The 27,855-nt window shown below is 37.5% G+C and overlaps 1 protein-coding gene and 2 pseudogenes across 15 annotated transcripts in view; all 3 read right to left on the minus strand.

Annotated features, from left to right (window-relative positions):
* Positions 1-27,855, minus strand: part of PCM1 (pericentriolar material 1) — a 103,540-nt gene that overhangs the window by 19,519 nt on the left and 56,166 nt on the right. For 5 of the 15 annotated variants that reach the window (XM_058289946.2, XM_058289947.1, XM_058289941.1 and 2 more), the window contains 5 exons: positions 27,263-27,618; positions 17,059-17,223; positions 14,910-14,966; positions 12,182-12,354; positions 11,694-11,825 (listed from right to left, as the gene is read on the minus strand). In XM_058289946.2, the coding sequence (XP_058145929.1) occupies positions 11,694-11,825; positions 12,182-12,354; positions 14,910-14,966; positions 17,059-17,223; positions 27,263-27,618 (883 nt within the window). The remainder of the gene's footprint in view (positions 1-11,693; positions 11,826-12,181; positions 12,355-14,909; positions 14,967-17,058; positions 17,224-27,262; positions 27,619-27,855) is intronic. The other 10 variants (XM_058289948.2, XM_058289950.1, XM_058289942.2 and 7 more) reach the window with 2 other exon arrangements.
* Positions 7,304-7,998, minus strand: LOC139437816 (ATM interactor-like; annotated as a pseudogene).
* On the minus strand, positions 7,932-9,714 carry LOC139437836 (ATM interactor pseudogene; annotated as a pseudogene).

Raw genomic sequence — 27,855 nt, forward strand, 5'->3', positions numbered from 1 at the left:
AGTTTATTCACTCATTTATCAACTGATGTTCCAGTTTAAGATTATCGTGAATAAAGCTGCCATGGATTTTAGTATACAAATATTTTTATGGGCACATGTTTTCATTTATCTTAGATGAAAACCTAGAAATTACTAGGTCATATGCCAAGTTTATGTTTAACTTTATAAGAAACTGCCAAACTACTTTCCAAAGTGGGTGTACAATTTCACATTCCTACCAGTAGTGTGCGAGCTGCAATTGCTTTACATTTTCACTAACACTTCTTACTGTCAATCTTTTCCATCACATGTTTTTTATTGAAGCATAGCATTCATACATGAATATACATAAACAATACATGGATAGTAAAATTTGTGAAATTTACAAAACAAACATGCAGATCATCATACAGGACTCTCATACATCTCCCCACTACCAGTTCCTTGCACTGTTGTGAAACATCTGTTAAAAACTACGACAGAGCATCATCAAAACAATATTACTAACTATAGCCCATATCTTACATTTGGTTCCCCCCCAAACCACCAAATTATTAACATCCTGTATTAAGTATTATATATTTGTTACTGTTCAGGAGAAAACGTTCTCCTATTTGTCTTTTTAACCACAGTCCATCATCCACCTCTGGATTCCCTGTGTTACACAGCCCCATGCTTTGTACAGTCCATTCAAGGGGTACACACAGCGGTTCTCATTTTCATCAGAGTTGTGCTGTCATAGCGTCAGTGAATTTTAGAACATTTTCCTTACTCCAAAAGAAAAAAATCCCATTCCTCCTTATAACCTTCTACTGTTGTCTCTAGTATTGAAAAAATATCTTGCCATTGCCGCAAAGTATTACATTATTGTTAAATAGTGCCCATAAGTTACATTAGTTGTAATTTTCCCGTCTACCACCATATTCTTGGCACTTAGTAAGAGAAGAGCGTTCTTCTATTTATACTAGGAACCACAATCTTCATCTGCCACTGAAATCACTCTTAAACATTCCCTAGATTATTCTCTAGTTTCCTTTCAGTTGACATTTACTTTCACGGACCACCCCTTTCAGTAACAATCATTTATAAATCAGCAGTTAGTTATACTCATTACATGTTATTTTTAACTCTATTTATTTCCACACTTTTACAAATAACCTTATTAATGCTACATACATTAAGCATCGTCTTCCATTTTCAACCCACCTTCTATTTCCTAGTAACCTAGAGTTTACCTTCATGAGTTTACTCACATTTAGTTCATATTAGTGAGACCAACCATACAATATTCGTCCTTCTCTATCTGGATTATTTCACTCAACATAATATTCTCTAGGTCCACTAATGTCATATGCATCCTGATTTCATTTTTTCTTACAGCTAAATAGTATTCCACTGTGTGTGCATATTACATTTTGTTTATCCAGCCATTGGTTGATGGGCACATGGGCTGTCTCCATAAAGCAACTGTGAACAATGCTGCTATGAACATCAGTGTGCAAATGTCAGTTCACATCCTTGCTTTCAGTTCTTTTGGATATATTCCCAGCAACAGGACTGCTGGATCCCACGGCAGTAGTATATTCAGCTCCTTGAGGTACTGCCAAACTGTCTTCCAAAGAGGCTGTTCCACTCCACATTTTCAACAACCACAAAGGAATGTTCCTGTTTCCCCATATCCTTTCCAGTACTTGTAGTTTTGTTTTTTGAAATAATGCCCATTATAACAGTGTGAAATGGTATCTTATTGCAGCTTTGACTTGAATTTCCCTAACAGCTACTGATGTTGAACATTTTTTTCATGTGCTTTTTGGCCATCTATATTATATCTCCTCTTTGGAAAACGTCTTTTCAAGCCTTTTGCCCATTTTTAAATTGGGTTGTTTGTATGTTTATCATTAAGTTGTATGATCTCCTTACACAGCATGGATATCAAACCATTTTAGATAGGTGGTTTCCAAATATTTTCTCCCATTGAATTGGCTGCCCTTTTATTTTCTTGACAAAGTCTTTTGAAGAACACAAGTGTTTAATTTTGAAGAGGTCCCATTTACCCATTTTTTCTTTCATTGCTCATGCTTTTTGGAGGTAAGGTTTAAGAAACTATCACCTAAAAGATCTTGAGGATGTTTTTTTCCATTTTCTTCCAGGAGTTTTATGGTTGTAGGTTTTATATTTAGGTCTTTGATCCGTTTTGAGTAAATTTTTATACAAGGTGAGGTGTAAGATAGGCATCCTCTTCCTTTCTTTTGGACATGGCTCTCCAGTTCTCCCAGCACCATTTGTTGAATAGACTGTTCTTGTCCAGCTGGGGAGGCTTGACGGCCTTGCAAAATCACTTGACCATAGTTATAAGGATCTAAGTGCTCAGTTCGGCTCCATTAGTCAATATGTCTATTTTTATGCCAATTACCATTCTGGGGTTTTTTTTAACCACTGTAGCCAAGTAATATGCTTTACAGTCAGGAAGTAAGAGTCTTCCAATTTCATTCTTCTTTTTAAAAGACATTTTTGGCTAAGGTAAGGGTAAGGGCCCCTTACCCTTCCAAATAAAGTTGATAAATGGCTTTTCTATTTCTGCAAAAAAAAAGGCTGTAAGGATATTTACTGGATTGTGTGGAATCTAAATCGGTTAAGGTATAATTGACATATTAACGATATTCAGTCTTTCAGTCCATGACAAGGGAATGTTCTTCCATTTATTTAAGTTTTCTTCAGTTTCTTTTAGAAAAGTTATGTAGATGTTGGAATGACAGTCCTTTATGTCCTGGATTTAAGTTTATTCCTAAATATTTGATTGTTTTAGTCACTGTTATAAATGGAATTCTTTTCCAGATTTTCTCCTCAGATTGCTCATCAGTAGTGTATAAAAACTACTGATTTTTGCATATTAATCTTGTATCCTGCCACTTTGCTGAAAATTTTTTAAAATTTATTTTTCCTTTCCCCCTCCCCCGCCCCCACCCTGCTGTTTTTGCTGTGTCCATTTGCTGTGTGACCTTCTATATCTATTCCTCTTTTTTGGCTTTTCTTTTCACAGATCCTGGGCACCTCTGATGTGGAGAGAAGTTCCCTATCAATTGTTCCACCTCAGTCCTGGTCTCTGCTGTGCTTCACCTTGACTCTCCCCTCGTCTCTCTTTTGTTGCGTCATCATCTTGCTGCGCGACTCACTTGCGTGGGCACTGGCTCGCCATGTGGGCGCTCAGGCGGGCACTCGACTCACCGTGTGGGCATGCTTTTACTTCTTATTTTTCATCAGGAGGTCCCACGGATTGAACCTGGGTCCTCCCCATATGATAGGCAGAGGCCTTATCACCTGAGCCACATCTGCTTCCCCGAACCTGTTATTAATTCTAGTAGCTCTGTTGTGAATTGTTCAGGATTTTCTAGATACAGGATCATATCAGTGAACAGAAAATGGTTTACTTCTTCCTTTCCTGTATTGGTGCCTTTTATTTCTTGATCTAGCCTAATCGCTCTAGTACAACTTCTAGCCCAATATTGAATAACAGTGGTGACAGTGGGCGTCCTTGTCTTGTTCCTGATCACAGTAGGAAAGCTTTCAGTCTTTTACCATTGAGCAAAATGGTAGTTGTAGGTTTTACATATATGCACTTCACCACATTGAGAAAGCGTCTTTCTATTCCTATTTTTGGAGTGCTTTTATCAAGAAAGGATGTTTTATTTCGTTAAACATGTTTTCCACATCAATCAAAAAGTTCATGTGATTTTTCTTCTTCAATTTATTAATGTAGTTTAGTACGCTAATTGATTTTCTTATGTTGAATCACCCTTGCATACCTGGGACAAAATTCAGTTGATTGTAGTGTATAATTCTTGCAATGTGTTTTTGGATTCGATTTGCATCGGTTGAGGATTTTTGCATCTATATTCATTAGAGATATTGGTCTGTAATTTTCTTTTCTCATAGTATCTTTATCTGGTTTTGGAATTAGGGTGATTTTGGCATCAAAGAGGAGCTTGAGCAAGATATGCTATGCTCTCATTTTCATTTGCCTCAAGACAATTACTGAATTTGCTTGTAATTTCTTCCTTAACCTATTAAGAGTTTGTTCAATCTCCATATACATATGCATTTTTCCCTTTTCCAGCTTCATTCTGTTATGATTAGAGAGAGTGTTTTATATAATTCCATCTTTTTAATTTATTGAGACCTGTCTTGTGACCAACATATAGTCTATCCTGGAGGAGCCATGAGCACTCGCAAAGAATGTGTATCCTGTGGTTTTGGGTGGGCTGTAATATGCTCTATAAATGTGTTAGGTCTAGTTCACTTATATTATTCAAGCTGTTTCTTTCTTTATCCTCTGTCCAGATATTCTATCCAATGCTGAGAGTAGGGTACTGAAATCTCCATTTTTGTAGAAAAGTCTATTTCTTCCTTCAGTTTTGCCAGTGTGTGTCTCATGTACTTTGAGACAACCAGGTTAACTACCTAAATATTATACTTATTTCTTCTTTACAAATTGCCTCCTTTATTAATATATAATGGCCTTCTTCATCTCTTGTAACAGTTTTACATTTAAAATCTATTGTATGGTATTAGTATCACTACTCCAAATCTTTTCTGGTTACTATTTGTGTGGAATATTTTTTTCCAACATTTCACTTGCAATCTGGTTGTCCTTATGTCTTAGGTGAGTCTCTTGGAGACAACATATAGATAGCCCATTATTTTTTAACTCATTCTATCAATTTATGTCTTTTCTTTTTTTTTTAAGGAGGTACCAGGGATTGATCCCAGGACATCATACATGGGAAGGAGGCATTCAACCACTGAGCTACATCTGCTCCCCAGTCTATGGCTTCTTTCGGGCAGCTCAAGCCTTTAACATTCAACGTTATTACTGTTAAGGTATTACTTGCGTCACCCATTTTATCTTTTGCCTTTGAATTATCACATTTTGCTACTGTCTGACTTTTTACCTTTTAATTTACCTTTCTAATAATCTTCACTTCTATACTTTTCTCCATGTCTCACCCTTGTTTTTTCCTTTCAGTATGCAGCATTCCCTTTAATTCTGGTCTGTTGGTAGTATACTCCCTGTTTTTGTTTGTCTGTGAAGACTTTAAACTCACCTTCACTTTTCAAGGACAGCTTTGCCAGATACAGAATTCTTGGCTGGCAGTTTTTCTCTTTTAGTACCTTAAACACATGGTACCACTTTCTTCTTGCCTCTATGGTTTCTGATGAGTAGGTGCTTAAACTTCCTGTGTTTCCCTTTTATGCTATGCTTTTCTCTTGCTCCTTTCAGAATCCTCTCTTTATCTCTGGTATTTGTCACTCTGCATAGTAGGTGTTTCAGGATAGGTCTATTTGGAGTTACTCTGTTTGGGGTGTGTTGGCCTTCTTGGGCATTTATACTCGTGTCTGTCATAAAGGGTGGGAAGTTTTTGGTCGTTACTTCCTCAAATATTCTTCCAGCTCCTTTTCCATTCTCTTCTTCTGGGTCACTAATTATGCATAAGTTTGTGCATGTTGGACTGTTTCATTTCTTCCATTCTTTTTTCTGTTTTTTCCAGTTCAGATATTCTGTCCTCGATATCACTAATTCTGTCTTCAAGCAATTCAAACCTGCTGTTATGTGCCTCTAATGTATTTCTAATCTCATCCATTTTGTTTCATTCCCATAAGCTCTCTAATTTTCTTTGCAGGCTTTCAAATTTTTCTCTATGATCACCCAGTGTCCTAATATCCTTTATTTCTTTAGTCTTACTTTCCTTAATTCTTTGAATTGATTTAGGAGATTTGTGTGGTTATCACTGATTAATTATCTTTAAATTCTCACTCTTGTCAGGATATTTGGTTTGTTTCTTTTGCTGGGCCATGTTTCCTACTTTGGCATGCAATTTTTTGCTGATGTCTAGGCACATGTTGTTGAATCTGCTCTGATGTTCAATTTCTCTCTCTTCCCTAGTGTTTTTTTCCCTCATTGCTCATATTTGATTTCTGTTTCAACTTATTCTGAGTCTTTAAAATTTCCCAGATTAAGTGATCAAAATTGGGCCAGGGACTCACTAACGGGGCATGCATTTTTTTCCCAGGAGTTGGGCCGAGAGAGACCTAAAAGCAATTTTTTTCCTTGCAGTTTCCTGGCTGGCCAGCAGATGGCTTGTCAGTAAATCTTTCCACACTGGTGTTTCTTTCATCCTCCACTTGCCTGTGTATTAGTTAGCCAAAGGGGTGCTGATGCAAAGTACCAGAAATCTGTTGGCTTTTATAAAGGGTATTTATTTGGGGTAGAAGCTTACATTTACGAGGCCGTAAAAAGCATGTTACTTCCCTCACCAAAGTCTGTTGCCACGTGTTGGAGCAAGATGGCTCCTGGTCTCCATGAGGGTTCAGTCTTTCTCCTTCCTCTTAAGGTTCTGTGTCCTACTCCTTCTGTTCTCAGCTGTAGGATGATAAAAGGCTTGTCTCTCTCCCCCAGGGCTTCTTTCCTGGTTCATCTGCTCTGCTCTCTTCACAAGGTCAGCTGTGGACTATCAGGCTCATTCTCTTTCTGGGGCCTCTGCCATGTCTAAAGGAGCCTTGTCTCTTTCCTTACATAGCTGCTTCTGTGTATTCACTTCCCAGGGCTCCAGGATCAAAGCGCCAACTCTGTCCGCCATGTTGTTTTCTCTGAATCCCTGCCCACAAAGGGGACAGGGACTCAATGTCCTACTGACATGGTCAAATCAGAGCCTTAATCATAATCTAATCAAGTAAAAGTGAAACCTCTGAATCTAATACAATCTAATATGCCCAGAGGAACAGACCAGTTCACAAATATAATCCAGTATCTATTTTTGGAATTCATAAACAATACCAAACTGCCACACTGCGTGTTTAAGTTTTCCCTGTAGTGAGCTGCAGCTGCAGTGAGCTTGTGGCTTTATCTAGGCTGCATGCCTTGAGAGTGGGAATGGGAGCCCTTCACGGCCGAAGCAGGGGACTGGTAACTCGTTTCTTGTTTTGGCATCTTCATTTCTCTGTCTCCTGCCCTCCTGGGGGTTGTGCAGCACTGTCCTGGGTGTGCAAAAGCAGGTTCCTTGGACAGCTTTTGTTACGTCAGAACTACCCTAAGACTTAAAAGCAGGTTCCTTGGACAGCTTTTGGCCCTTTCTCCATTGTTTTTTGTGAGACTGTTGAGCCTTGCCTGCTAATTCTGACACTATCTTCCTGGAAATCCGCCCTCATGGGTTTTGCTTTTTTAGATCAACATCATATACTTTATAATAATACACTCACATTTATACATAAATTTCACGTTTACAAGTATAAAAGGCAAAGAACTTCAAAGAACCTAAGCATTTCCATAATCAACTATATTCAAGAGTTAATAGTATTATCCCAGTTCCCCATTTTTTTAAAATCCAGAAGAACACTGTAAATACCATCCTGCATGTGGACTTCACTCTTAGAAGTTGGAGATAGTGTGTAGTTTTGCACACATCTGGGTTTCCACAGAACTGAACTCAGACTACATCGTGTTCCAGGCCTAATCAGCTAAAAGGACATCATCCATTGCCACTTGAGGTTCACTGCTAGGGAAAACCACTTTCTAGGGTTTCAAAACCAGAACTCATGGTCTGTGTTTCTGTCCTGTTTAACTGAACCCTGCTTTCTAAGAGCAGGTAGGTTATTAGCAGTGGAGATTCATTCTGTTTTCATTACTGTGTCAGATGAATCAAAGCTCATGGAAAAGCTGGGTACTGCCCAGAGGCAGATGAGGGCTACTGTCTAAGAAGAAGTCTAAGTCTGTCTGTGTCTGTGTCAACACTTCAAGGCCTAAGAAGTGAGCATTTCCCTGACAATTGTATGCCTGAGAAGAGGTGTCTGCAAGTAAAAAGTCAGCTTGGTTTTCCATGTCCAGGGACTCCAAGACTGGCTCGGTGTTCATGGTGCTAAGTTCATTCTCTTCCGTTTTGAGTTTGGATATTGGAGGCAGAAAATAAATCACTATCAAAAGCTAGGGAGCGGGTATAGCTAAGTGGTTGAGTACCTGCTTCGCATGTACAGGGCCCTTCATTCTATTCCCAGCACTGCCTTAAAAAAAAAAACAAAAAAAAACCCATCAAAATCTATTCTGGGATTCTGGGGTTGGGCCAGGTGGGAGCTGTGTGTTTGGTCCGGTCCAATGTTTGTGTCAGACAAAAGACTGCAATTATCCAATGTGTGGCCTAGTAGGTTACTTGACAAGATGTTTTCGAAATTGTTTAATAAATTTATGGTTTGGTTCTGATTATTCATGTTTTGAGATGGAAGTATACTATTCTGTTCACTGAAGTTCATAATTGGTGCAGATTTCTCAACATCTTGGTTAAGTCTTAGGGTAGTTCTGAGGTAACAAACCATGAGTTACAGTCTTTGTTACCAAATTGCTTCTTTTATTGTCTGTAGAAACCCTCTAAGATGAACAGACATTCCCAAAAATGACTCCATACATCACCACTTAGTCCATCTGTGGAACTTTGCACTCCACAGGTTTGAGTTTCTCTGGAGATCCCACCTGACTGGAAACAAGCATCTGAAAAAGCATCAGTCTGAGCAGTTCCAGGTGAAGTTACTTTAGAATCAGGCAACAATGTCTGAGTGTGAACACTAACAGGAAGCGAAACTTGAGAACCAAACATCACGTCAGTTTGAGCACAAGGGGAGAGAGGCATCTCCACTGTGGGAAGGCATAAAGCTCTGTGGGGTGTAAGAAGCCCTGTCTGCACGCCAAGACATGCGGCTCTTCTGACACATGTTCCCTAGATGCTGTCAAGCAGTAGGTGGACTTTTACCCAAGCTCACCTGAATGAATACCTGCACTAACTGGCTCATCAGCAAAGGGATTCACAGTCTTTGAGAGAGGTAGGCTCTCCTGAAGAGTGCAAGCCTCTGCATTAGGCCGAGGATCAGGGCTCCCATGGACAAGGGAAGCAGGTGGATGGCGCCCATGGCTGAGCCCTAATGCTCGACTCTGACAACCAAAGGCTGGACCCAGGAGTCTGCCACAGGCACAAAGACAGGCATAGGAGAGAGCTGCATGAAAGGCAGCGTAACCAAAGCTACCCTGGGCTTTGGTCAAAGCAACTTCCCTGGATACCCTGGAGCTGTTTTAAGAGTTCGTTTTCTGGCAGTATAGCTGTGAGAATCTTCAAAGGAAGCTATTTCTGATGTTTCTCCTTCTTGAGTGTCTAGGGGTTGGTTTTTGATGGGCAATATCATGGCATTTTTTAACAACTTCTGGTTGTTCACAGGGTTCTCCATTTTCCTTTTCTTACTTGGTGGATCACTGTATTCAGCAGGGATCTCATGGCCAGTTCAGCAGATGTGAGACTGCACAGCATTTCTGCCCGTGTGAGGACAGCTTCAGACACACTGAAAGGTCTTGCCACAGTGCTCCCATGTCTTTTCAAGTCTCAATTGGTACCATGTGAACTGCTGTACTTACTACATTTATGCTTTTATTCACGAGCATTTTCGTAAAGTGCTCTTTTACGAGAGAATTGAGAAAATGGCACATCAGGGCCTCTAGGACACCCTTCAATTGGACAACAGTAGAATGCAGTGCAGTTTTCAAATCTTTTCGTGTTGAAGGCAGTCGGTGGCTCTTGACCAGGTGCATGTTGAGCGCAGGGCTGTTGGGCAAGATCTTGCCACAGGCACGCACAGTGCACATGACATTGCTGTGCATGGCCCAGACAGCTCACTCCCTGAGGCGGGATCAGCCCCTAGCAGGTGGCATCAGGGCTGCAGGTGGCGCCCCTAGCCATCCCGGGGATCCCGTGGGTCTGAGGTGGTGGTGCCTCCCCTCATGGTGGCCAGGATGGCCAGGGTGCCCAAGTCCAGAGCTGTGGGCCCTGCTGGTACGGCTCCTGCATGGCAGCCGATCCCCCGCATGCTGTTTTAATTTTTATTTCCCTGAGTACTTTTTCATTTGTACATTTCTTTCATGAGGTGCCTGTTTAAATCTCTTTCGCCCATTTCTTACTGAGTTGTCTTACAAATGAGGTCCTGGGTTCAATCCCTGGTACCTCCTTAAAAAAAAAAAAAAAAAAAAAGAACCAATTTAGTTATTTATGCCAAGATCCTACTTATCAGGTCATTTAGCATCTTTAAATTTTATTCAATTTTAAAAGCTTCTCAGGTTAATGTCATCTTAAATTTTCCAAATCTGCCATTAATGGTACAAACCAATGTGCTCAAATCTTTTAAAATAAGTAGAAATAATGCTGCTTATCTAAAATATGGATTAAAGGGGAGACAGTAGGGTTAAAAATATGAAATTACTGAAGAACATTTCTAAGAGCCAAGACTCTCTCAGTGGGATACTTGATTGCATTATAAACCTCAAGATCCTATGTTTTATGCATATGGCTGGACCACTTTCCATTTCCCATAAAAGTGAGGATACAATTTTCAATTAGTTTTAGTAACTTTCAAAAACAGCTAATTACTAATTACATTAATTTATATTCAATATTGTAAATTCAATCAAAATCATTTAATTTTTAGACAGATTTATGTTCAGAGTATATGAGTTGGAAACTTGTTAGAGAAAGCTTCTAAGCAAGAAAGATTACTTGGGGAAGAAATGTTTTGGACATGGGTAGACATTAAAGTTATCAAAAAAAAAAAAAGATAGACATTAAAGATAGGGGAAGAACTCTTTAGTTGAAAGGAAATTTCTATGGTTGAAGAGACAAAATGATAAAAGTGTGGTTTTAAAAAAACCTCAAACCACCAGTAAAGTAAAAAAACATATTAAAGCAACTATCTATTAAAAAAACACTTATATTATGAGCATTTCAACAGTGGGCAGACACACTGTCACAAATGCTTCCAACTTTTCACCTGTAGCAGATACCTGTTAATCAATTACGGCATTCTTTCCCATGGATTATCTGCGTTCTCTAGGTGATAGAGGTGGAGTCAAAAGATGAACATATTTTCTCTCCCAGGACCACATATAAACTTTCACACTAAAACCACAGCCTCACACACCTTGCCCCCGGGTCTTTTAAATAGTGAGTTCTAAACATCTAGAACGTTATACCTTAAATTTCCTGGTAGTTTTGTCATGTATTCATTCATCCAACTGAATACTGAGCGCTAAGGGGAGCTAGGACCTTAAAGGTAAAAAAATGTAATCCCTGACTGAACTGAAGGAAGACACAGCTTAATGAATCATACCATTTTCCTCACTACTTTTTTCCATCTCTAGATATCCTTTATATTGTATTCGAAATTATCATCATCAACTGAAGTAGATTAAATAACTTCCTCCTCCCCCCTGGATGACTTTATCTAGGTTTCTCTTGTATCCAAAGACTCAATTTATCTTGTATTTATTTATTCAAGGAGCCTTAGCATGATTTGATTACTATCTGGTTTACTAAATACCCCTAAAGAACACAACAAATACTTATTAAATGTGTGTTATGAGCCAGTTCCTATCTTGGGCAATGGGGATATAAATGTGATTAATTTTAGACCACATTATCTATCATTTATACATAATTTTTGATGTTTGTTGCCATATTTTGATTGAGTTTTATACCTCACTTCAAAATAATGCACTATACATCCTTCTGGAGTTTTTTATAAAAAAGCCAAAAACCAAACAGACCAGATGTCCTCACAATTTCACATCAGCCTATTTAACTTTTGTTTACTGCATACCAAAATTATGCCTACATTTCTCTAATTTACCAGCTTACATCATCAGTAGTAGCCAGGCTTTCACTGGGAGTAAGTTCTGAGTTTGATGCTATCCAAGTACCAGAATTCACTGACTTCACGTTTTCCCCTTCTTTTTCATGGCTCTCAGAAATATGCCTGGATACTATGTCCTAAATAAGGAAATAAGATAGTCATTTATTTAAAACATAATTGCATAATCACAAATTTACGTTATACATTTCAAAGTAGAAGCAGATAGAAGCACCAATATCATACTCCTTGCCTCACAGGGTAATTGTGAGGAAAAGTAACATTAAAAACAAAACTGTGAAGAACTGTTTAGAAAAAAAAACTCTACCTAAAAGTTACTAAAGCTTTACGAGGAACTTTAAATAAAATGGCAAAAGAGCACACAGAAATACCAAAGCATATCTGAAGGAGGGACATGCTACAACCTAAGAAGTACAGAGATATATTCATGCACAAAGGCAGTAACAGGGAGGAAATACAGGTAAGGTCCAGATACCTGCAGCGCATACAGAGCCCTCTGCCTCAAGTAGTCTGTGTTCAGTAGCTGAAGCTCATGGAAGAGCTCAATCAGAAAATGTGGACGAGATTCATTTTGTGAAATTAAAGTTGCTACTTCAGAATAAATAGTATCCCGCAAAGCTTCAAACATGGAAAAATCACTCCCAGTTTCTGGAAGATATAAAAGATCAGAAAATCAATAGTGATGAAATACCTTAATGATACTACCTATTAACTGCATCATGAATCACAGTTTCAATTATTTAAAAATCAGAATGCATCTACCTCTATTTCAGGACTTTTAAACTAGAAAAAAGAATCTGAAAATTAAGATTTAAATTTATGAATTATCTAGCATTACTTAGAAAATACTTATGCCTTATCAAAAATATTTGTAACATTTTATATATTTCAAAGGAAAAATCAATGGTATTATTTCAGCATCTGAATGAAATAAGCGAAAGTAATTTTTTTCTAATATGAACCTCATTACAGAACAGAAATTGTCTACTTTGTTAATGTTGAGAACTGAAAGCTGCCTATGAAAGCTACTATTTAAGATCTCTCCAGTTAGATTTATTAATTCTCGAATCCCATCTGTCATACAGAAAATTAAGTGCTATGCTGATGAAAAACTGAATTTGTAACTATAAAACAACAGGTCAATTTCCCTACAGTATCTTATTTACATATGCAGTATAATCTGGAGCAGGCAAGATACAACTGAAGTTTTGAGCTTCACAGACTTTAGGTCTAACTCTATTATTTGGGTATTAATATAATTCTGCTATATGTATCTGATAGTAACACAGAGTAAGCACCCTTAAAGGTATATAGTCATACCTTTGATTTTTTTTTTCTTTTTAAAGAGTATAAATTAGAACTGTTCCCATTTTGAGTTCTCTATGACAAAAAATAAAAAAATCTCCAAGTGGCTCTTCTAGCTATTGAATGCTTTAAATTTTCTAGAGTAATATTAAAACTATAAGTAGCCAGTTAAATATCATGTTCCACAAAAATCAGTGACAATAATCTGTTACAAATGTTCCACAAAAATGTAATGTGTTGGTGGAGGGGTGTTATTTGGTAATTCTGTACATTGTGCATGATTGTTTTGTGTTTACAACTTTACTAAAAAGAAAAAATCAGTGACAAGATTCTAAGAAAGGGAATTAAAAATGTGTATTTTAATACAATATGCTTTCAAACAAGTATGTGAAAATCAAAATTTAATTCACTTTTTGTGAGGATGATAAAATGAGAAAGGTATGTGCTCTAATGGAAAAACTTTATACAAATCGGGAAAGCAATTTAATAAGGTCTCATTTTCCAAAAGTATAAAATAATGACAATAAATATACAACTTCTGTATTTTGCCTCAGTGAGTTATGAGTATAAAATAAAGTAATATACTAAAGTTTTCTTAGTGTCCAGTGTGACATATTATTATAAAAATATTTACTATAAACAGGAACCAAAACTATCTCTGTAGGAAATCTCTAGTTAAAGGAAAAAATCTAGACAAGGAGATATGATGTGACGTATAAACTTTAAATTTATCCTACTATGTTGTAGTTTGTTCACAGCTGTTTGATTGTGAAGATGTTTATTATTTCAAAACTATAAGGCCAGGGCGTGCATGTGTATGTGTGTGTGTGTGTAATTTTTTTTTCCTTAGGAAGTACTGGGGATTGAACCCAGGACCTTGTATATGGGAAGCAGGAGATCAACCACTGAGCTACACTGGCTCCCCAGAGCATATTTTAATGACATTTAAATTACCTTTATATGTGATAAAATTATCACTCGAAATTATATATTATTAAAGGATTAAATTATTCCCAAATAATAAACTATGCAAAACATGTGCTTACTTCTTCCCTCCAAAGGTCAAGAAGTAAAAAGTTTATACTACTTTCTTCTCACGGATTAAAATACATACACTGAGGTCAGAAAATCCCTGACGTCAGCCAGGTCTCTCTGATCCAATCTTGCTTTTACCCTCTCTAGTTTCAGAGTTCTTTCTTTTGGAAGTGCCACTGGATACAGTCAGCTTTGTTAGATCTGGACCCTAATTTTACCTCTTTAGATTCCCCTCAAGTTTCATAACAGCCTTTTATTTCTCACTCATGTATAACTTCAGGAAGTGTTAAAGAACTTTACAATTTTAAATCAAAAAGAACCATAATTAATGACAATAGGTTAAAAACAAAAGGAGTGCTCCGGAATCTTTGTAATTTTCCATGATCTTCATCTTTGCATGTCATAGGTGTTTTTGTTTGATGATGTATTTATTGATGCTGGTCAGTAATGAAAAATAAGCAACTATAACACAAATCATGTACAGTAATTAGCACCATAGATCACAGCCAGGAGTAAAAACAGCTACATTTTATTTTTTAAAACGTTAATGCTTTGAATTATAAGCATTTAAGAAATTCAAAATAACTTCAAATCAAACATTAAATCATAAAAAGGTTCCTTTTAACATCCAAAAGTGTTGGCTATGTTACATGCACTAATAAAAAATGAAAACAATTTTACCAAGGAAAGAATTATAAATGTAAGGTCTCAGATTTTTATGAGTACGAATTCTCTTTCATTTTTATAATAGTCAAATAATAACATACAAACATTAAGCTAAATCTAAAAAAAAGAATCAGAGAAAAAAAAAATCGGGGAAAAAATTAACAAAAAATGGACACCAAAACTAAGCAGATTGTTACCTGGCGCTTCAATGCATGCATTTCTGTTAGACTGCTGTAGTATTCTCCTAGCATGTTCTGCAGGAAAGGGCAGACAAGGATGAACATAAAATGTGTATGAGAAAAGAAAGGATCTATAATATGAATCAGTGGGTGAAAAAAATAAGCAAATTAAAAAATATGTATGTTTGTCTGAACTTCTATTATGAAGTATGGGTTGTGCTATTTAAAAATAATCTCACCAAGGAAATTTCCAGGTTTGCTGGAAACATCTCAACATGGCCAGTGATGACCATCATAACTAGTGTCTACTACCATCCACGCTTGCGAGCACACACATCAAGGTGAGCCTCTCACCACTCCCAAGGGAGAAGAGGACTGTATAATCCAAGACTATCAGTCAGAGATACCACACTCTAAGAGTCAAATATGACAGGTAGAGTAATAAAAACTGCTTTTACATGCTATAAACAAGTTTAGGGCAATAGTTTAAAAATAAATCTTTTTAGAACGTAAAGATGTAAATACACAGCAGAGTAAATTTACACAATTGAAACACTTCATAATTCACCAAAATTCAACTACTACATTTTTCCAAGTGACAGTAATAAAATCTGAAGTACTGTGGCCAACTATCAGCTACTTGGTAATTGATAAATTGATATCCAATTTATTAAACCTTTCAATATAATGCCCTTTTCCAATCCCCACACAACTATTTGGTCTTTGAAGATATGATTATTTGGTAAAGACAGAGAAAAGAAATGAAAATTATAAAACTTTGGTAAAATTCTAGGGTTGGGACAACAGAATTGGTATTTTTGCCAAATGACCCAGGACTTAGGAGGAGACCAGGAGTCAAAGTTCATCTCTACCATTATTTCCTAACAATATGACCTTGAGGAAATAATTTCAAGGTACAGACAAATCTATTTCTTTTATGACTTCAAAAGTAATATATATTCATTACAAAGGTTTTTAAAAACATAGAAAAGTTTAAGGATGATAACAGAAAAAAAAAAACAAAAAACGCTATAACACTGTGATGCCTTTCTTCCTGTCTTTTTCCATTCCAATTGGTGTTTAAACAGTTGGAATCATAGTGTCAAAATCAGAAATCCTCTCTGATTGTTTTCTCATCTGCAAAATGTAAATGAACCAACTCACAGTGTTGTGAGGCTCAGACAAGAAGTGTGGGTAATTTATAAAGCATGATACAAAATGGTAGTACTATTCTCATTTTCACCAAGGATCTAACTGACAACTGAAATCATCTGAGAATTTATTTACTGTCCCTCTCTCCAAATTTTGAGATGTACTTATTCTCTGTAAACCAGGAAATTACACATACTTAAAGTAAGACACTGGCAAATACATACGATTCCATTTGTTCAACAATTAGCCAACTGAGAGCCTAACCACATCAGGAATTATGTGGGCACTGAAGACAAAAGTATGAAAAGGCAGTACCTGCTGTCCAGGGACTCGAAAGGGTGACTGCACTAATCAGGTAAGTGATATAACTACACAATGTGATATGGGCAACAAAAGAGGTTTTACGCCAACGAAGAGGGGAAAGGGATTAGGAGCAATTTTAGCATGCCAGATTTAAGACCTTGTGTAAGGGTCCATCACAGAAAAGAGCTTGCAAAGGGTATACAGGACTGGAGGCAGAAGAGGCAACTGTGAGAATGAGAAACGGCATGATGGCTGTGGGAACAGTCAGTGCCACTGAAAGAGTAGAGGTTCACTGTGGGAGGTGGTGAGACACAAGTCTAGAGAGGCAAATTCTCAAGGGCCATATATAAGGTACTCGAACTTTAGCCTGAAGGTCCCATGAAAGCAAAGGTGAAAGCAAAGGGCAGTGATACAATTTTATACCTGATTCTTATTCAGTAAGATATACAGAATTTTCAGTAGTTCCAAATTAATGTCAACTATTCTTTGTTTAGAAAGAATTTCCTTAAAATGTGCCAAAAACTAGTATCAAATCCCCCCAAATACACAAGACACTTCTAGTTTACATTTCTTGATATCAAGAAATACTGTAGTAACTACTGTAAAACCCTGCATGTAACACAAAAATAGACCAATTTAAAAACTTGTTTTAATGTAGCTTTTCAAGTCTCAGATGCCTCCTTACATTAAAGCAAATTTAAAAAGAACATACCTGAAGATATTTCTGTAGACCTACTACATTTTATGACTTTTTCCAGCTGCTCATGGTTCTTTCTGCTGAATACTTTTGCTTGAACAGGCTCTTCAGTCAGGGCTGAATGTCTGTTCCTATTTTTGCAAGGTTCACATGTGCTAGACATACTGGCACTTTCATACCCTTGAGTAAAAAAAGTGACAACTGTTATCAGTTGCAACTACCTCAAGCTGAAAGTGCAACTGTTTTCCATAGTGAAACAGTACAGGTGATTTGATTTATAATGCTATGGAAGGCCTACTGTAAGTATAATATAAAACGGAAAGTAATAAATCTTGACTCTCTTTGCACTAACCTTTAGAAGCACAGAAAACAGCAATAAATTTTGATAACTCTTTGTCCTTTGATGTCCCTCTTAATGTATATGTCCCAACTCAAACTATATGGCAGACCTTATATAATTCAAATTCCTTACTAGACTCCAAGTTAACAATTTTTCAGTATTAGAACATAAGAAAGAATCATAATCTATATAGAATATCCATAATAGAAAAAAGAGTAATGGGAATTAAATAAACATGTCTCCTTTTCTCTTTATACCTTTCGTGTGACATGTCTTGGTTTAAAAGATCTTACCCACCCATGGGTTATGCATACAGTCTACTAAATTTTCCTTCCAAGTTCTGACATTTTTAAAAACATTTATTTTGGTATATAGTACAAGACAGGAATTCAACTTAATTTTGTTCCACATGGAGAGTTGGTTGTACCTAAGTAAACTACTCTTTCCCCACTGAATCAAAATGCAACCTTGGTCAATATATTAAATTCCCACGTACCGGAATTTATTTCTCAGCATATTGTCTGTTCAACTTATCTATTTCAATGCCATTTTCACGTCTTCTTTTAAAAATACCTTTAACAGTATTTTTAACCACGTGCTGGGGTAACTCCTACCCAGCAACTCTTCCTTTCTAGGCTATTCCCGGACACTATCACTCTATAAGCTTTGTGGCTTTTTTTTGCCAATTTCAAAAACAAGTTACCTATGGGGATTCTAAAAGGAATCATATTAAAGGTATACATTCATTTAGACAAGGACAATCATCTTATGCATTTCCATCCAAGAACACGGCTAATGTTCCTACATTTGTTCAATCTTGTTAATTAAAAAATAGTCTATAGATTTCTTTCTATAGATCCTGTACTTTCCTTGTTAAATTTACTCCAGAAGTTCCCCCTATTCACCCCCCTGAGAAAATTTCCACTTATATTTCTACTGGTTATTACTATAATAGAGAAAAATATTTGTACGTTTTATGACCAGCTACTTTACCAACTTACCCTGTTAATTCTATTAGCTATTTTCCAGTATGTCTTGGATTCTCTTAGTATACAAGTTATCATTAGAAAAAAATAAATTTTTTCTCCTTTTCCATTATTTATTAATTTCCTATCATAATGCTTCCCAAACAATGCTAAGCAATGATGATGTGGTCCCTGTTTTGCTTCTAATTTTAACAGAAATGTCTTTAAAGTATCATTATTTGCAATGGCATTTGTGATTGAGCACCGGCTGCCCTCATTATATTTAAATAATTGTCATATACCCATTTTACCTAGGATTTGCATTAGGAATGACTTCAACTGTTATCTAATACTTCTATAGTTATATGGCTTGTGTATTTTAATTTGTTGATAAAATAAATTATGTTAACAGATTCCTGATACTGGACCATGACTACCTTTCTGTAATAAATTCTACCGACAGTAGTCTATGATCCGCTTGATACACTGGTACATCCAGTTTGCTAGTATTTTATTTTTACTTTGGAATTTATACCATTATTTTCCTTATTGCACTGTTACCCCTTCTCTCCATCTCCCCTACGTAAAGATCTCTATTACGCATCTTATCTTGCTTCTGTCACCTTCCTGAGAAAGTGACACACAGAAAGGACACATCAGTATCCACTTTCCATCTGATAATTAAGGGCATCTAGACTGAGCAAAGGGTCAGGAATTACAGTCCTTTTCTCACATTTATGGATGTTATTGCATTTTCCTCTACACTGTAAACATTATCTGATGTCAGCTTAGCTCATTTTCTTTGTACGTAAATTGCACTTTTGGTCTGGAAGCCTATGAGATTTTTACTTTTCTCCTGGAATCCAGCGGCTTAACAACATACACAGGTCTGTGGGTTTCTTCTCCCCTTCACTTCTAGCTGGACAACACCTACGCAACTCCTGGCTGTTTCAAGCCTTTTTTCAGCCATAGACTCTCCTTCAATATTTATTTCACTACTGCCTCTCCTCCACCTGTTTTTTTCCTCTTCTGGAATTCCCTGTATATCAGATCTACAGGATTTGTCCTTAAACTTCTAATTTTTTCCTCTAGATTTTGTCTCTTCCAATTTTTTGCTCTGTAAAAGGAGAAATTTCTTCCCTTTGATTTTCTAGAGCACTAATTTGGGACTATTTTCTGTCCTCTTTTGTCAAATCATCTTAGACATTGGCTGTGAAAGTCATTTTTTTTTGTTCTAAAGAGTATGTTGTAATTCGATCTGCTAAGTGCTCCTCATTACTTGGCCCCAGCTATGCATTTCGTTCTACCAGGACTGGCCTGCCTGAGGGGTCTGCTTCTGTGTCCTTTTATATCCCTGGCCCAGCCGGCTCGCTGAGAGCGCTGACAAGCTTCACTACCTACAAGCGATGTTCTGCCCGGCAATGGGTCAGTCTCCCATCGAGACAGTAAGAGGAAGCCTCTCTACGTCTCAGCCTCTTCAGCTGCAAAGGTCACTTCATGTTCTCCTAGTTGCCGAGTGAGGGAGATGTCACCTACATGCTCAGCAGCCCCCCTGCCCACCAGAACGTTGAAGGGGCAGGCAAAAGTCTGGAAAAGGCAGGTGCTGAAAGTCAGCAGATCCTAAAGCCTTGCTGCCGACAACACCCAGATCATGATGGCTGCTTTGCTCAGAACAAGTAGTTGGCGTTGATAAATGAGAGCTGCATGAATCCCTGTATAGACAGACATCTTTCCTTAATCCTACTTGGTCTAACACTTCACCACTTTACAATTATTTTAGATCTCTAATTACTTCACAACAAATAAGTTCTCCAGATACTGTCAATTTATTCTCTGAGATATCCTATCTAGAACCAACCCTTTCTTTCTATTTCTAAGGCCATCAAGAAAGTTAGAACTTCATCATCTTAAATTTAGGCTCCTTGTTTCTTCATGTATCTCTCAGTCTCAAGTCTTGCCACTTTCATCCATTATGCGCGAAATATACTAGAAAAGGATCCTCCCTGATTACTAATTGTCTAATCAAAGATACAACTGCTAAATATGTAAAATGCCCATTTAATTAATAACACACAAAGCTGTGAATAGTTTTTGACTCTTGTTCCCATATCAACTGACTGAATGAACTAAAATAAAAATATAGGTATGTGTCATGCACAAAATGCTCTTTGCAGTACCCAAATAGGCACTTCAAAAAGGCATAACAGGAGTAGTTGTAGCTCATTGGCTGAGCACCTGCTTCCCATGTATGAGATCTTGGGTTCAATCCCTTTTTTTACACAAAAAAAATACTTATAGAGTCACCTTCCGAAAGAGCTTAAGTATGAGGAGAAGCATGATGTAAGTATAAAGATGCTGTGAAAAGAGAAAAACTATGATTTTAAATTTGTGTCCCAAATTAAAAGCAAGGGCTGGATCTCCAAAGCTCAGGTACTGATGTCTGGCTGCACTGCATCTTTCGGGAGCTCTAGAAGTATTCTTCCAGGGTGGGAAGCAGAATCGAGGAAGGCTAGCCCAGCGGGTTAATGACAGCCACAGCAGCACATGACGGTTGCTCTGACCAGGGGTGTTAGCTCCTGCTCCATGGCACTACTCTCTCCCTGACCCCCATTCTGTTTCTTCAACCTAAGCGGCTGGCACAGTTGGAAGAAACAGTACTTCTAGCTGTGCCCACCTTGCAGGGGAACAGCTCGGCACCCTTATCTAAAGCGAGGCTCGAGCCACAGCTGATCTAAGTCTTGGCAGAAGGCCTTACGATCCTCCCAGAAAGAGTGCATGGGAGGCTTGGGATGAGGTGCAAGGTGGCCATTCCCCATTTGTCTCCCTATGTCCTCTGGGAGGCTACTGAGAGATTGTTTCTCCTCTCCTCCCAGGTTGGCGAAGCACAACGCCCTTCTGCTTCAACCCCTCAGGGCACAACTCCTTAGCTGCAGCGCAGCATTGGCTCCTCAGCAACAGGCATATCACCATCAGGGTTGCAACTGCCATTGGGTCCCTTTTGCTTCAGTGCTGTCCTATCAGTGTGTGGGCTGGCACCTTGGCTACTCTTCCTTCTAAGTAATAAACTGTCGGAATCTAAAATGGGCTCACTGTTTCTTCACTGCCTAAGCTGTGTCAGGTCTTGCTCTGCTTTCTGCTCGACATCCATTTCGTATCAATCTTTGCGAGTGAACGACACCGGCAGGGCAGAGGGTGGGAGGATGATTACGGAAGGTTAGGGCCCAGAGTCAATGCATTCACTCCTCCATTTAATTTCTCAATAAAAGAATGAGGAGGATCTAGATAACATGCTCCTACTCCTCCCGTCTAATAGCAAAAGTGAGAATGGGCCTGGTACAGTGTTAACATATCAAATTATAGCTCTGAAAACTGAAAAACTCAGCAAGGCAAGAATCACACAACTCGTAAGGTCTAAATCTGAACTAAGTTTTAAAAGATGGTTAATACATAAGCTGTAAAACCTTACCTCACATGCAGCAATAGGTGTATACATATGAAGACCCTCTAAAGAGTAAAATACATTACCATGATGGAAACTTAAAAGTTAAATATAAACAATTCAGTCTATTAAGTTTGGGACAGTTTAACTGGCTATACTACGGCTCTCAAGATAGCAATGTAAGTCCTGTTATGCCATTCACTATATCCTGCTTGCTTCCACTATTCTTATCCTTTCTTCTTGCTTCTCAACTATACACTTCTTACTGTTTCTACAAATTCGAATGCTTTGCAACCATCTCTCCACCCACTTCCATTTACCATTTCCTTTAAGTCAGAGTAAAAGTCCCCCTTTAAAAGAAATTTGGCAATTCCTATTCCACAAAAGTAAAATAAACTAGTAGGCTAATTCAGCGCTTCTCAGACTTTAGTATGCATACCTTCCTCTCAAAACATCTGGAATCCTGTTTAAATGCACACTGCTTCCACTGGTACAGGGTAGGGCTCAAGAGCCTGCATGTCTAGTAAGCACCCAGGTAACGCCAATGCTCCGTGTGACGGCTGAAGAGCAAGGATCGAGCTGACTCATCTGATCTTGCTACGTGTTAGTTGGACTCTGCTACCACGTCTTCTATGTGTGTGTGTGCCCTAAGTGAGGCTCTCACTAACTGACAGACACAATGGATGGTCTTGAATTCCTGTTGAACAAATGTTAATATGTTTTTGGCAGCTATTTTTATACTCAATTTTATTTTTATTTATTACTTTTACTCTTAAACATGACAGAAGATCAGAATGTCAGTCTTGGCCTTGAAGCATATATGAAATAGTAATTATCCAGAATAAAGGAGTTTCAACAAATACAAAACACGTATTTCTAGGCTTAGGTAGTCATGCCTCATAAATTGCTAAGGGTCCTCTAAGACCTGGCTACTCAGAGTACATGGGAGTCCACAGAGCATGACTGGCAAAACATGTTAGAAATGCAGACTCTCAGATCCCTCCTCAGACCTACTGAGTCAGATCCTGCAGTTCATAAAGTTTCCCAAGGAGATTTTCATGAACATTAAAAGCTTAAGAAGTAGTGCTCCAGCATGCTTAAACTAACTAGTTGAATGAAAGAATGCTGGGATAAAAAATGGTAGCTTTACTTATTTATTCACACAACCAAAAGCATTTCTGCAAGGATAAGGCACTATGAGCTTCCTAAAGGGCTGCCCTCAAAATGGTCAGTATCAACTTAAGTGTTCTCAGGAGGTACCTAGCATGTGACCTCGGAAAAAGCAAAACAATATTATTTTCATTCACCTGAACGGTTTCAGACCACATATCCAATAAGGGTTTAATCTCCATGTTACATAAAGAGGCCATACATCTCAATGATAAAACAACAAGCAGGCCAATTAAAAATGGGCAAAAGACTTGAACAGAAATTTTTCCAAAAAAGAAATAAAAATGGCCAAAAGGCTGGAGAGGATGTGGAGAAACAGGAAAACTTCTTCACTGCTGGTGGGCGTGAAGAATTGTGCAACCTATTGTGAAACACAGCTTGGTGGTTCCTCAGGAAGCTAACTATAGAACTGCCATTATGATCTGGCAATTCTGTTACTAGCAATATATTGAGCGGAATGAAAGTGAGGACACAGAGACATTTGCACACTGATGTTCATAGCGGCATTATTCACAATTGCTGGAAGACAACCTCAGTGTCCATCAGCTGATGAATGAAATAACAAAATGTGGTATAGACATACAGTGGAATACAATTCAGCTATAAGAAGAAATGAACTTGGGAGGCACATGAAAACATGGATGAACTTTGAGGACATTATATTGAGTCAAATAAGCCAGACATACAGGACAAATAATGTATGGTCTCATCATATAAAATATATATAATGAGTAAACAAACTCTAGAGTATAGATTACCAGAAGACAGAACATGGGTTGTGAAGGGGAAGCCAATGCTGAATGTATGTAGAATGTTTAATAAGGGAAACTGTCAATGTGTTAGAGGTGATGGTAACACATTATGGTGAGTATAATTAACATTGCCTATTTATGAATGTGATTGTGGCTGAAAAGGGTCAACTAGGGAGGTTAATGTCAATCAAAAGTAAGCTAAAGGGTAATCTAGGGACTATATAACAGTGATTTCTACAGTGGATGAGGATTGTAGCTAATAAGACAGTTTAAGAATGTTCCTCTATTAGAAGGTATTAAGAATATGGAAATACATGGCAAAAATACAACTAATGTAATATATAGACTATAGATAACAGCGATACTGTAGTATTTTTACAGCAGTGGCAAAAAAGGTACTCTATCAGTGCTCATGGTCACTAATGGGGTGGGTATAAGGGGTTACGGGATTTTTCCTTTTGGAGTAATGAAAACTTTCTGAAATGGACTGAGCTTATGACAGCACAACTCTGTGATGGAACTGAGACCACTGAGTGTGCACTTTGGATGGACTGTACAAGGCAGGGGACCATATAAACACTGAACCCTATGGTGGAGGATGGACTGTGGTTAACACTACAAATATGAGAACACTCTCTCATGAACTATAATACACCGTACTAATATGCAGAGTTAATAACAGGATGGTTTGTGGAAAAGTACACCAAATCATGAGCTACAGAGTACAGGCAGCAGTAACAAAACAAAACAAAACAACCAGGTCATTAATTACTTAAGTGTTCTGTGGTGGAACCCTGGGTGATCTTTGAAAAAGCAAAGTAGGTGTATTTTCCTTCATCTTAACGGCTTCAGACCACTGATTAATATAGTAAATAAAGCAGCTCCACCCAAACCTTTATTACCAGAAAATTATTTCAAGGATAATAATGTGTGTAATAAGAAAAATGTCATGCCTGCTCAAATATGTTAATTGTTTAATGCTCAAATGAGATTCTTCATATGAGCCTTATAAGGCATGAGAGCCAAGGACTTCAAAGGTACGTGGATTATTGAAAAAAAAAATGCATCCAATTTTCTTTTACATCTATTGCTTTCATCAGATTTTTGAAGTGTTCCATTAATCAAAAAAAAAAAGGGCTAGAATCAATACTGTCAAAATTCAGGGCGGCAGACTTGGCCCAGTGGTTAGGGTGTCTGCCTACCACATAGTTCAAACCCCGGGCCTCCTTGACCCGTGTGGAGCTGGCCCATGCGCAGTGCTGATGCATGTAAGGAGTGCCGTCCCATGCAGGGGTGTCCCCTGCATAGGGAAGCCCCATGTGCAAGGAATGCACCCCATAAGGAGAGCCGCCCAGCAGGAAAGAAAGTACAGCCTGCCCAGGAATGGTATTGCACACACGGAGAGCTGACACAACAAGATGACGCAGCAAAAAGAAACACAAGATTCCCGTGCCGCTGACAACAACAGAAGCAGACAAAGAAGATGCAGCAAAAAGACACAGAGAACAGACAACTGGGGGAAGGGGGGAAGGGGAGAGAGATAAATAAAATAAATCTTAAAAAAAAAATATTGTCAAAGTTCAGAAGTTTAGTTTTTAAACTATGAGATTTCCCAGGATCTTTAATGTATTCTTATATATAGTAAGCTTCCAAGAGAATGATCTGGCAGTGTGAAATGATTTTTCAAACTTTTCTGATTACAAACCTAGAATACTTTGTTCTCAAGCATCAAATACTATCTCCTGGAACCAAGAACCTCTCTCAAGGCCACAGACAAAAAGTATCCTTTGCAAACTTAAAGACGCATCCTTTAGCTATAATATTCCAGATTTTAACTAATAAGACTATTTTTAACCTAGTGCTATAATTCAGGAAATCTTCAAAAATCACAGAAAACCCATTAAAAAGGTGGTATGCAGTTAACACTATAAAGAGAACTTTGTTTTAAAACTCGATGGCAATTAAAAAATAAATTTAAAAAAGATAAAAACAAAACAAAACCTCAGTGGCAAGATTCAATAAAATATGGGTTAATTTTTTACCCTATTAACAAGAGTTTAGTTACAGAAGTACTGAAAGCAAGCCTGTTTTAAAAGGGGCTTCATCTATATGATAACCACACACTGTAGATCACAGACAAATTGAAGGTTTATGGAAACCCTGGGTCAAGCAAGTCTATCGGCACCATTTTTCCAACATCCAGTGCTCCCTTCATGTCTTTGCATCACAATTTGGGAATTCTTGTAATATTTCAAACTTGTTCATTATTACTAAATATGTTAAGGTGATCTTTGATGTTACTATTTTCATTGATTTGGGGCACCATGAGCTGAACCCATTTAAGACCACGAACTTAAATGGATAAATGTGTCTTCTGACTGTTCCACTGTCTGGCGTTCTCCATCTCTCTCCCTCTTCTTGGGCCTCTCTATTCCCTGAAACACGACAATATTGAAATGAGACCAATAAATAACCCTACAGTGGTCTCCAGCAGTCAAATGAAAGGACGATTTCATAAGGCAGTATCTACCATCGATAGTGACTCCTCTGGTGGAGCTGCGTAAAGTGAGCTGAAAGTGTTCTGGAAAGGATTCACCACTCGAGATGCCATTAAGAGCATTCACGATTCATGGGACGTGGCCAAAAGAGCAACCTGAACCGAAGTTTGGAGGAAATTGATTCCAACCCTCATGGGTGGCTTTGAGGGGTTCAAGACTTCAGTGGAAAAAGTAACTGCAGATGTGGTAGAAACAGCCAGAGAACGAGAAGATGTGACTGAATGCAACAATATCATGATAGAACTTGAATGGATGAGGAGTTGCTTCTTATAAATGAGCAAAGAAAGCAGTTTCTTGAGATGGAATCTACTCCTGGTGAAGATGCTGTGAATATTGTTGAAACGACAATAAAATCTTTAGAATATTACATCAACTTAGTTGACAAAACAGATGCAGGTTTAGAGAGGATTGACTTCAATTTTGAAAGAAGTTCTACTGTGGGTAAAATGCTATCATGCAGTATTGCATGCTACAGAGAAGTCTTTCATGGAGGACGAGTCAATTGATGCAGCAAACTTCACTGTTGTCTTATTTTAAGCAATCGTCACAGCCACCACAACCCTTAGCAACCACTATCAATATCAAGGCAAGATTCTCTATCAATTATGACTTGCTGAAGTCTGAGATTATGGTTAGCATTTTTTTTTAGCAATAAAATATTTTTAAATTAAGGGATATACTTTTTTTTAGACATAATGCTATTTTTTAGACATAATGCATATAGACACTTAAAAGACTAAAGTATTGTGTAAATATAACTTTTACATGCACTTGGAAACCAAAAGAGAATGCTAAGTTTTGAAATATTTATAAAATCAAAAGCCTATTTAATAAATTTTGTTAAAAAAAATTAAAATTATAGTGGGAACTTGACTTTGTTCAAGTAGGTCTAGAACAGAATCTGTTCATCTAGTCATAATGACATTAAATCCATCAACATGCTAGAGTTTTAACTAACATTTGTTAATCAACATGCAAACAATTTCGATACTTACCAATACTTTTAACTCTGCTTTTCAGCTGAGTAGAATTCCTCTTCTTACTCTTTGATTTAGGCGTTTTATCTTTAGATGCCAAGCTGGCCTGGGCAGATGCTTTTCTTGTCTTGAATGTTTTAGTTACTGTTGTTGGATCTACTGGATCAGGCATACTGCTAAAACTTTCTAATGATTCTTCATCAAACTGGTGTCTTCTCCTGCTGGTATCTAATTGATTTTTGCGATTACCATTTGTAGTTTTCTCTATAGGCACTGAAAATCCAGTCTTGATAAATGGTTTTTCTACTTCACCTTCTTGGTCATATAACCATGGTGACCTACTGTTTTCCACCTCTTCAGGCTGTTTTTGATTCCTTACATTGAAAACAAGTTTTTAAGAAATACAATTATAGATTATTCTCTTTACTGAAAAGTCCATAGTATTATTTATAGTTTACTAATGAGTAGATTCAAGTTAATAAATCACCAACAAGCTATAAAATATTTTCACAAAAATATGCATAAAGCACATAATACCACTTAAGCTAATGTACTAAATCACTTTTATTTTCTATTAAACCATTCTCAAAATGTTCCAAATGGGAAAAAAA

Source organism: Dasypus novemcinctus, chromosome 29 (assembly GCF_030445035.2).
Source record: "Dasypus novemcinctus isolate mDasNov1 chromosome 29, mDasNov1.1.hap2, whole genome shotgun sequence".
NCBI lineage: Eukaryota > Metazoa > Chordata > Mammalia > Cingulata > Dasypodidae > Dasypus > Dasypus novemcinctus.